General features: G+C 46.7%; 1 protein-coding gene across 1 annotated transcript; it reads left to right on the forward strand.

The window, feature by feature from the left end:
* The first annotated feature begins 338 nt into the window (after positions 1 to 338).
* FOXR1 (forkhead box R1) lies at positions 339 to 7,006 on the forward strand. The gene is made up of 6 exons (XM_012773577.2): positions 339 to 507; positions 4,231 to 4,305; positions 4,408 to 4,655; positions 4,893 to 5,119; positions 6,211 to 6,449; positions 6,927 to 7,006. Exons 1-6 carry the CDS (start codon positions 447 to 449, stop codon positions 6,953 to 6,955), a joined length of 879 nt encoding a protein of 292 aa, XP_012629031.2. The 5' UTR covers positions 339 to 446; the 3' UTR covers positions 6,956 to 7,006.
* The last annotated feature ends 4,473 nt before the right edge of the window (positions 7,007 to 11,479 follow it).

Raw genomic sequence — 11,479 nt, forward strand, 5'->3', positions numbered from 1 at the left:
CATCTACCACAGATGTGATCTTGGATACGCTATAAAACCTTTTAGAAGTTTGCTATTAATATTCTCACGGGATCACTGTCCCTTCTAAATAAGGGCTTTGTGCAAATGTGGAGGGGGAAGATAGTCTGGGGTACCTCCCTTCTGGACCCCCAAGGTCCCCAAATCCCCAAATGCAAGAGTAGGGGTAGAGGAGAGACTTCGGTAGTTGGTAGAGCCTAGAAGAGATTAAAGGCGTCAAGTCGGACTCTCCACACCTGAGATGCCTCCAGCCTCATTCAGTCAGAGCCCGCGTATTTGAGGAAGCGCCACCCAGCCCTAATCCTTAGTTTCCCGACTCTCCCACACGGCGCCGGCCTCTCCTCTCGCTAAAGGTGGACCTCAGACTCCAACATCTCGACTTCTGGGACAGCCTCCATGGCCAGGTCCCGGGATTGCTGGACTGGGACATGGGGAACGAGTCCTTTCTGGCCTTCACCACAGCGCACCTTCCCTTAGCCGAGCAGAACCGTGAGTGCCGGGGTGGGTGCGGTGGGGGATGGGCGTGTCGGCGGCCTGGGTGGGGCTCGCGGGCGCCCGGGGCCAGGGTGCCGCCAGCCTTCGCCCCCGGCGGGGGTGGGAGCTCCGGGTGCCCCCAGCCCCCCTGTGCTCAGTTCCCGGAGCCCCCTCCCCCCACCCCCTCGCCGGCTCCACTCGGGATGGGGTCGGCTCCCGCCTCGACTGGAAGCCCCCAGAGGGCAGCGGTCTTACCCAAAAAACGGTGGTTTCAGCTCAACCCGGGGAGCTGCTCGGCTCCCAGAACCTTCTAGGCCTCTTCTAGGCCTTTTCTCCATGGCGCTTGTCGCCATTTGCCCTACTATGTATTTCACTTATTTTTCTGTCTCTTTAAAAAAGTGTTTGGTTCGTGGCTGTATCGTCAAGTCTAATACGTTGCCTGACACATAGACGTGCTCGGTATTTGCTGAATGGATAATTGACCACCGTGGACTTTTCAGTTTTACGTTTTCTCTTGCATTTGAGGTGTAGAGAGCTGAGGCGATCACCCTATATTCACGGTACTCTTGCCATCGCTCTGGCAAGGTCCTTGGATTAACTGTGGTCATTTTCCCCCTTCAGTGTCCACCCATTACTTCCATCGCCTCTGCCACTCCTACGTACCAACCCTAATCGCTTTTATGTTTATTTTCCCCACTTTTTTTTTTTTTTTTTTTTTTTTTGAGTCAGAGTCTCTGTCACCTGGGCTAGAGTGCCCGTGGTGTCAGCCTATCTCACAGCAACCTCAGACTCCTGGGTTCAAGCCATCCTCCTGCCTCAGCCTCCCAGGTAGCTGGGACTACATACATGTGCATACCACCACACCACTCAGCTCATTTTTTTTTCTTTTTCTTTTTTAATTATTATTACTGTTTTGTTTTGTGTTTTTGAGACAGAGTCTAACTCTGTTGCCTGGGCTAGAGTGCTGTGGCATCAGCCTACCTCACAGCAACCTCAGACTCCTGGGCTCAGGTGATCTTCCTGTCTCAGCCTCCCGAGTAGCTGGGACTACAGACATGTGCCACCATGCCCGGCTAATTTTTTTCTATTTTTAGTTGTTTTGCTAATTTCTTTCTATTTTTAGTAGAGACGGAGTCTTGCTCAGGCTGGTTTCAAACTCTTGACCTTGAGCGATCCTCCCGCCTCAGCCTCCCAGAGTGCTAGGATTACAGGCGTGAGCTACGTCCGGCTTTTTTTTTTTTTTTTTTTTATAGAGATGGGGTCTTATTCTTAGGCTGATCTCAAACTCCTAAGCTCAAGCCATCCTCCTGCCCCAGCCTCCCAGAGTGCTAGGATCACAGGTGTGAGCTATCTCACCCGGCCAATATCACTGTTTTGTAATGAAATTTTAACAACTTTTTAACACGGAGCCCCGTGTTTTCTGTGCTGGACCCTACTAGTTATGTGGCTGGTCCTGCATGATGTGGATCTGAAAAAAGATCACTCTGACTTGTGTTGAGGGTGGACTGTAAATGTAGAGAGATGAGGAGACTGCAGTAGTAATCCAGACAACAGATGATAGACTAGACAGCGATAATAATGGTGAGAAGGTAGAACTGGCTGGGTTTGCTGATGGATTGGATGTGTGGTATAAGAAAGAGATTCGAATGACTCTTAAGTTTTTGGCTGATCCAATTGGCTTGTACTGAGAGGGGTCAGAAGGGGGAGGCTTCTTGCAGGACAGAATTAGGAAGGAAGATCAGGAGTTCTGTATATAAATTCCTGTATTAACTTGAGGGGTAGGCACACCTAGGAGCAGATGTTAAGATCCGGTAAATTGTAGTCTTGCCTGATGCTTCCCAGTGGCCGAACCAGTTGATGCTCAGAACTGCAGTATCAGAGGGGATTCTATTTCTTTGCATCTTTCTCAACACTTGGTATTATCTGTCTTTATAATTCTTATCAAGGCCGGGGGTGGTGGCTCACCCATGTAATCCTAGCACTCTGGGAGGCCTAGGCGGGAGGATTGCTCAAGGTCAGGAGTTCAAGACCAGCCTGAGCAAGAGCAAGAAAAAGACTCCCATCTCTACTAAAAAAAGAAAATAAAATAGAAAGAAATTAAAATTGGCCAACTAAAAATATATATTAAAAAAAAAAATTAGCTGAGCATGGTGGCACATGAGTGTAGTCCCAGCTACTCAGGTGGCTGAGGCAGAAGGATTGCTTGAGCCCATGAGTTTGAGGTTGCTGTGAGATAGGCTGATGCCATGGCACTCTAGCCTGGGAAACAGAGTAAGATTCTATCTCAATATATATATATATATTTCTTATTAATTGATTGGCATAAAATGTGTTATCTCATTTTATGTATTTTTCTTATTACTAATAAGGCTGAGCATCTTGTTAGCCATCTAGGTACCCCCTCCTCATGTTGCTGATTCACATGTTTTGCCCATTTGTAAGTTTGTATTGGCCTTTTACGTATGATTTATTGTAGCTTTATGTATATTAGAGAACTGAGAACTTTGCATTAATTTTTTTTCTGGCTTATTGTTTTTATTTTTATTTTTTTGCTTATGGTGATTTTTACTATGTAGAACCTTTTTATGTATTGTAATATGTGTATAAAATTTATAGATTAATTTAAAGGTGATTGGTATCTTTATAAAATGTATTGTATGTCTTTGTTCAAGTCCTCTTTTATGTTTTGTTTTGTTTTTTTTGTCTTCCTAACCATTAGATAACCAGGGATTATGTTCTTAAATAGTGGCTACATTTTTTTTTTTCTTATAAAGGTCTAGTCCATTCTTTCATGGGTTAACTCCTGGATACTTCATAATTTTGGTTGCTATTGTAAACAGTACCTTTTTATTTCTTTTTTTCTTATTTAATTTTTGTTTTTGAATCTCATGAATCCAGTGCAGGTGCATATCTTGGTAAACACTACCTTTTAAAAAAATTATATTTTTCAGTTTTAATGCTGATATAGAAGAGCAGTATTGATTAGTATGTTCTTATACCCAGCTAACTTGCTGTGCTCTTATTGGTTCCAATAATTTGTATATTTATTTTGTATGATCTTCTAATCATTTTTTCCTACAAATAATGATAGTTTTGCCTTTTCCAATTTTGTAACTTCTGCTACTTTTTCCTTTTCTAGTTCTCTGTCGAACATTAGAGATGTAATGGGTATCCTTTCTAATTACTAAGCTCTCCAAAAAGTATGTCATTATTACCCAAACAGAAAATTACAGATTCATCTATAATATGGTGACACTCAATGGGGACAGTGAGGGGCAAAAATAGTTTCTGCCCCAAATAGCCAGTCAGATGCTGGTGCCATTTGCTGAGACAAGGAATACAGGAGGAGTAGGAGCAAGAATATGGAATTCAGTTTTAAAAATGTTGAGTTTGAAGTGCCTATGGGTTACCCAAGTAAAGGCAGCTAATAGGCAGTTCTACTTAAGTGCTAGCAGAGATTTCTAAGGCTAGAGGTAAAGACTCGAGAGCCCTGAATTTGCAGATGGTGGCTGAAACCACAGGCATGCATGAGATCATTCAGGGACAATATATGTGGAATGAGAAGCAAAAACTGCAGAGGAGAAGGAGAGGGTCAGGTAACGGGAAAGCCAGTAGAATATGGTGTCATAACACCCCAGGCAGGGCCCACAACCTTCTCCATGAGAAGCCTCGAGGCTCAGGACCTAGGGTCACAATAAAAATCCTAGGTTGTTTTGACTCTTTCTATCTTTTTGTCAGTTGCCAGATATAAACTCCGAGTAGTTGATCCACCAAAATTACCCCTAGAAAAAAAACCCAACTCTGAGGATGATGGTGAGTAGTGAGCTCCCCTACACGGCTCTGTGCCCTGGCTGAATACCAGGGACACCCAAAGCTGGTGTGCTGTGGCACACAATCTACTTTTGTTCTGCACAGGTCCAGAGTTTGAGCCCAATCTGTGGATGTGGGTAAACCCTAACGTCGTGTTTCCTCCTGGAAAGCTGGAGGCCTCTGAATCTAGCAAGAGGGAGGATGTGGCAAGCACACTCCCCTCCCCCCAGCCACCTCAGGAGGAGGAAGATGCCAATGGCTCAGAGGCCACAGGGGTGGAATCACTGCCCCTTTCTTCCAGCGAGCAGTCTCCCTCTCAGAAGCACTTTGCCTCTTCCCCCAGCACCCTGGAGGTATGGATCTGGGACTGTAAACTGGACTTGGGCAGTAGGTGGGATGGGCTTAGGGAAGGTACAGTGGATTTCTGTTTTCTTAGGGATAGCAGAAGGTTAATGGGTTCAGAAATCACCTACATCCTTGGGTTGGGGAGAAGCCCAGATGATAGCCCTAGACCACTACCCCTTCCTGCCATTGCACCCTGGAGTAGAGGCTGAGGAGTCAGGACCAGTTCCTACTCTGTGCTCCTCTAGCTCACAGAAGAGGAGGAGGCTGAGGACCAGGATGACGGCTCCTCTGTGGCTCTCCCGTCCCCTCACAAAAGGGCCCCCCTCCAGAATCGGAGGCTTCGGCAAGCCAACAACCAGGCGGGGAGGCTCTGGTCCCGGCCCCCTCTCAATTACTTCCACCTAATTGCCCTGGCATTAAGAAACAGTTCCCCCTGTGGCCTCAACGTACAGCAGATCTACAGTTTCACTCGGTATGTGCCGGGGGCCCTGTGAGGAGGGAGAAGGGAGGGGGCCAGGGCCCTGGTCTGATGCCTTGCAATCTGTCCCACGGCCTGGGCTGCTGACTCAGTTTCCCCCTCTGGGTCTGAGAGGATGAGCACATTCCCAGTTCTCTTTTCCCAGGTGCATGTGTGCCCACATGTACAGGAGCATACTGACTCCCAACCCTGTTCACATCTTTAAAAAGGGTGGTGCTTTTTTTTTGTTTTTTTGTTTTTATGGCTCAGTTCTCATTTATTTAATTTTTTTATTTTAATTTTTTTTATTTTTGTCTTTTATTTACTTGATTGGGTTAAGGAATACTCAGTTTTTTTTTTTTTGCTTTTTTTATTTTTTTATTTTTTATTTTTATTTCGGCATATTATAGGGGTACAGATTTTAAGGTTTCAATAAATGCCCTTTTCCCCTCTCCCCCCACAAGTCTGAGTTTCCAGCATGATCAGTTCTCTTTTAAAACATAAATTTACCTGGGTCAGGTAAGTTTCTCCCACCATTCCTTTCACGATTAGCCACTATAAAATCTGATTTCCCCAATAGTTCCCCACCTGCTTCTGCTAGGGCTGGACTGCCTGGCACAACTCCCTGTACCCCCAGGGGCCGGTGGAGCCCAGCTGAGAAGAGATTTATCCTTAGCTCTGATGGTCCTGTACACAGTGTGAGGGAGCGCTCAGACCCTTTCCAAGTTGTTAGAAGAGCCCAGTGTCTCAGAATTCTAATCATCAAGTGGTGTCCCTCCTTAACCAAGGTTCCTTTTACAGGAGCTGGTTAGCCTGATTCTGCTTTGTCCGTGCTGTAGACCAAGTCCCGAGTCCTCAGAGGGAGGGCGGGAAATGGGGCTGGGGCTGGGGGCAGTGAACTGGGCTTAAAAGGTGGGGAGTCACATGAGCAATGCACCAAGTGGTTTTGCCATGTGTTGGGCCGGCAAAGAGCACTTCCAGTTGGCTTACCATTATCCACCCAGAGAGAAGGGCTGAGGCTCCTGGCCCCTGGGGAAGAACATGCTTGAGATTGGGGCATCCCTCAAAGAAACCACGCTTTCCTTATCTCTCTTCCCTATCCACAGACACCACTTCCCTTTTTTCCGGACGGCTCCAGAAGGCTGGAAGAATACTGTCCGTCACAATCTCTGTTTCCGGGACAGCTTTGAGAAGGTGCCTGTGAGTGCACAGGGTGGGGCCAACACACGGCCTCGGTCCTGCCTCTGGAAGTTGACGGAGGAGGGACACCGCCGCTTTGAGGAGGAGGCCCGCGCCCTGGCTTCCACCCGGCTGCAGAGCATCCAACAGTGCATGAGCCAGCCAGGTGTGAGGCCTTGCTGCTATGTGTGGGCCTGAGGGGGAGGGGACCTGAGGATCCTGACCCAAGGCTGAGTGTGCAAGCAGGTTGTATGCCATGGGGGGCTTCTTCTGTAGGAAGCAGGGAGAATAGCAGTGGTCTGAGACCCTTGAGTGTTGCCTGAAGCGAGACCTGCCCCACAAGCATGGGACTTGATGTACAAGGAATTGATTGGGAAACAACTAAGGTGCACTGGCCCTACTCGCAGCCCAGCAGCCTGGGGAATGGTGACCACAGTGTGAGAAGCGATACAGGTTGTGTGCAAAGGGGACTTTCTCTTTCCCTGGAGCAGTTCAGGGCTTCAGAGAAGTGGTGGCATTTGAGCCTTGAGTGAGAAGATCACCTGCTATGAGGGAGCATCCCAGGCTTAGAGAACAGCAGCTGCAAAAGCACACTCCTGTGAACTCTCTTCTTACAGATGTGATAAACTCTCTTTTCTTACAGATGTGATGCCCTTCCTCTTTGACCTTTAACCCCAGAAGCAAGAGTCAGCCCATCACTTATTAAAGTTTACCCTCAGCAGCCTTGTGTGCATGTGTGTTTGTGGGGTGGAGGATGGGAGAGTCTGAGGATGGGGCTAAGGGTGGAGATGGAGTTCAGCTCCAAGGATGGAAGTGGGCTGCCCTCAGAGCGGCTGGGTGACCCAGAGGCAACGGGGCAGGTGCCTGGTGTGCAGCAAAGGGAGTCCGTAACTTCCTTTCCTCAAAGGAGGGAAATACCCAGCCCTCCTCAGGTTCCGGGAGCAATTTCCATTTTTCTGGGCTATGAAGATGATCTTCAGAGATGTCGGCTGTAGCAGCTAGCCCTACAAGCACCACCTGCCCTACTCATTCAACTACCATTCTTTAAGCAGCTACTCTATCCAAGCTCAGAGGACAGGATGCGGCCCTACCTCAGGGGCCAGGGGCAGTTTCTGCACTGCACTGTGGTAGCTGGGACGGGGGTGAGGGCCTGTCGTAAGGGAGCACAGCAGGGAGGAGCTTTTATAAGTTTAGAGGTGGTAATCTATTTTTGTTTTACTTTATTGAGAATTTCAAACATATCCAAAGTAGAAGAATATAGTGAACCCCTACATAGCTGTCTTCCAGCTTCATTCCCTCACGAGTAACCGTGTTTTATTTATATATCCCGTCCCTTCCTTTTCCCTGGATTATTTTGAAGTAATTCCTAAACATCCTTTTTTCGCTGAAAGGACTCTTTAGGCATAGCGGCATCACATCTAAAGGAGATTAGCAATTTTAAAATTTTATCTGAATACTAGTCATATTTTCCCAACTTTCTATTTTATTAGCTGAAATACTTTTTTAGTTTTTACTTTTTTTTTTTTTTTTTGGAGACAGAGTCTCACTTTGTTGGCCAGGCTGGAGTGAGTGCCGTTGCGTCAGCCTAGCTCACAGCAACCTCAAACTCCTGGGCTCAAGCAATCCTGCCTCAGCCTCCTGAGTAGCTGGGACTACAGGCATGTGACACCATGCCTGGCTAATTTTTTCTATATATATTAATGAGCCAATTAATTTCTTTCTATTTATAGTAGAGACGGGGTCTCACTCTTGCTCAGGCTGGTTTCGAACTCCTGACCTCGAGCAATCTGCCTGCCTCGGCTTCCCAGAGTGCTAGGATTACAGGTTGGAGCCACCGCACCTGGCCTATTATTTTTTTTTATAGCTAGAATACTTCTATAGAAAAAATCCTCCTCTCATCCATAATTTAGTTATCCTGAGGTACCGTGTTTACAAGAAAGGCAAGAGTACTCAATTCCTTCCCTTGATATGTTAGTTTTAAAAACAGTTGGGCAGGGCGTGGTGGCTCACGCCTGTAATCCTAGCACTTTGGGAGGCCAAGGGGGTCAGGAGTTCGAAACCAGCCTGAGCAAGAGTGAGACCCCGTTTCTACTAAAAATAGAAAGAAAATGATTGGCCAACTAAAAATATTTAGAAAAAATTAGCCGGGCATGGTGATGCATGCCTGTAGTTCCAGCTTCTTGGGAGGCTGAGGCAGAAGGATTGCTTGAACCCAGGTGTTTGAGGTTGCTGTGAGCAAGGCTGACGCCACGGCACTCCAGCCTAGGCAACACAGTGAGACTCTGTCTCAAAAAAAATAAAAATAAAAACAAGCAGTTGGACAGGTGTGGTGGCTCCTGCCTATAATCATAGCACTTTGGGAGGCTGGTGGGGAGGATCCCTTGAGGCCAGGAGTTCAAGGTCAGCATAGCAAGACCTCACCTCTAGAAAAATAGAAAACTAGCTGGCATGATGGTGCATGCCTGTAGTCCCAGCTACTCAGGAGGCAGAGCCAGGAGGATCACCTGAGCCCAAGAGTTGGAGGCTGCACTGAGCTATGATGATGCCACTGCGCTCCAGCTTGTGTGATAGAACAAGACCCCATATCCAAACAAAAAACAAGTTGGCTCCCTAGCAATGAAGAGGTAGCTTTATAGTTGTCTTACAGCCTAGACAGGAAGTAGGTGAATGAGAATGAGTGACTCAGTTGTATCTGTGTTTTAAGATTAGAAAGAATGCCCAGCTGTGTTGTGAATGTAAACAAGAAAGGGGAGGCTGGGCGTGGTGGCTTATGCCTGTAATCCTAGCACTCTGGGAGGTGGAGGCAGGAGGATCGCTTGAGGTAAGGAGTTCGAAACCAGCCTGAGCAAGAGTGAGACCCCCCGTCTCTACTAAAAATAGAAAGAAATTAATTGTCCAACTAAAAATATATAGAAAATAATTAGCCATGGGAGGCTGAGGCAGGATTACTTGAGCCCAGGAATTTGAGGTTGCTGTGAGCTAGGCTGACACCACAGCACTCACTCTAGCCTGGGCAACAAAGCAAGACTCTGACTCAAAAAAAAAAAAAAAAAGAAATTACTTTTTGCAATTTTTAAAAGTAAGTATATTCATAGTATTTAATATCATGCTCTATGTAAGACACAGAAAGATATTCACAATACCCTGGGTGTGACCTATAATCCCAGTGACTCAGGAGGCTGAAGTGGGAGAATTGCTTGAGGCCAGAAGTTCAAGATCAGCCTGGGCAACAGAGCAAGACCCCTTCTCTAAAAAAATTTAGCCAGGTGTGGTGGTACACGCCTGTAATCACAGCTATTTGGGAGGCTAAGGTGGGAAGATCACTTGAGTCCAGGAATTCAAGGCTGCAGTAAGTTATGAGCACTCCAGTGCACTCCAGCCTGGGTGACAGAGAGAGATGCAACTCTGAAAAAAATTACAATACATTTTTGGCAGGGCGCAGTGGCTCATGCCTGTAATCCTAGCATTCAGGGAGGCCAAGGTGGGCGGATTGCTCCAGATCAGGAGTTTGAAACCAACCTGAGCAAGAGCGAGACCCCGTCTCTACTAAAAATAGAAATTAATTGACCAACTAAAAATATACATGCAAAAAATTAGCTGGGCATGGTGGCACATGCCTGTAGTACCAGCTATTCGGGAGGCTGAGGCAGTAGGATTGCTTGAGCCCAGGAGTTTGAGAATGCTGTGAGCTAGGATGATGCCACAGCACTCACTCTAGCCTAGGCAACAAAACAAGACTCTGTCTCCAAAAAAAAGAAAAGAAATTACTTTTTGGATTTTTAAATAAGGAAAGCTATCCATGAGCCCATTTGGTAGCTTGATACCACTAATTAGCAGACTGTCAGTTGCATGCTTCCTGTATTCTTCCCTGCACAAACTCCCACCACTAAGAGGCACCTTAACCTCAGGGTGCCTGAGCTTTGATGGTTTTACTTAGCTTCACAAACATACACAGAAGACCGCGATCTGCTAATTCTCAGGAGTAGGGCATGAATAGGACACAATCCCTGCACTTGAGGGGCTTTCCAACTGTTGGGTTTTCAACTGACTTACTAAACAAAAGTGATGGCGGGATGAGCAGAGGATCTTGGAGCCAAGAAATTAATACTGCAGGGACAACTCTGGAAAGCTTCACAAAAGGGGTGACAATCCATTCTTTCAATAAACATTGATTCAGATATTACCACCAGATAAAGTCACCAGCTTCATGGAAATGATATTCTAGTTCACATTTCAGAAGAATACAAATTATTTAGAATTCATAAGAAATTTACGAGACAGAACTGGAAAGATGGCCAGTGTGGTGATTCATGCCTGTAACCCCAGTTCTTTGGGAAGCTGAGGAGGGAGGATCGACTGAGGGGCCAGGAGTTCGTGACTAGCCTGGGCCACATGGCTAGACACTGTCTCTACAAAAAACTGAAAAAATTAGCTGGGCATGGTGGCATGTCCCAGCTACTATGGAGGCTGAGGCAGGAGGAGCCCAGGAGTTTGAGGTTACAGTGAGCTATGATTGGGCCACTACATTCCAGCCTGGGCAACAAAGCAAGACCCTGTCTCAAGACAAACAAACAAAACAGACCAGGCGTGGCTGCTCATGCCTGTAATCCTAACACTCTGGAAGGCTGAGGCGGGCAGATCGTTTGAGCTCAGGAGCTCAAGACCAGCCTGAACAAAAGCAAGACCCTATCTCTACTAAAAAAAATAGAAATAAGTTAACTGGTCAACTAAAAATATATAGAAAAAATTAGCTGGGCATGGTGGCACACGCCTGTAGTCCCAGCTACTTGGGAGGCTGAGGCAGGAGGATGGCTTGAGCCCAGGAGTTTGAGGTTGCTGTGAGCTAGGCTGACGCCACAGCACTCTAGCCAGGGCAACAAGAGTGAGACTCTGTCTCAAAACAAAACAAAACAGGAAAGAAGAAAATTCCAGGCACAAGGAACCAAGGGCTGGAGGGAGATGCTAAAATTCATAGGAGCTATAGGACTATTAGAATATTGCTCAGAGGAGGGCCTGGAGGTTGTCAGCCAAGGGTAGAGGAGAGCCAAGGAAGTTGGGAATCATGTTGTAAAAGGCTTTGAATAGCTTGTCAAGGGAGTTTAGATTTGTCCCAATGGCAATTTAGAGGTATTAAATCAATCATTAGGACGGGGCGAGGTGGCTCACGCCTGTAATCCTAGCACTCTGGGAGGATGA

The sequence above is a fragment of the Microcebus murinus genome, chromosome 4, assembly GCF_040939455.1.
Source record: "Microcebus murinus isolate Inina chromosome 4, M.murinus_Inina_mat1.0, whole genome shotgun sequence".
Taxonomy (NCBI): Eukaryota; Metazoa; Chordata; class Mammalia; order Primates; family Cheirogaleidae; genus Microcebus; species Microcebus murinus.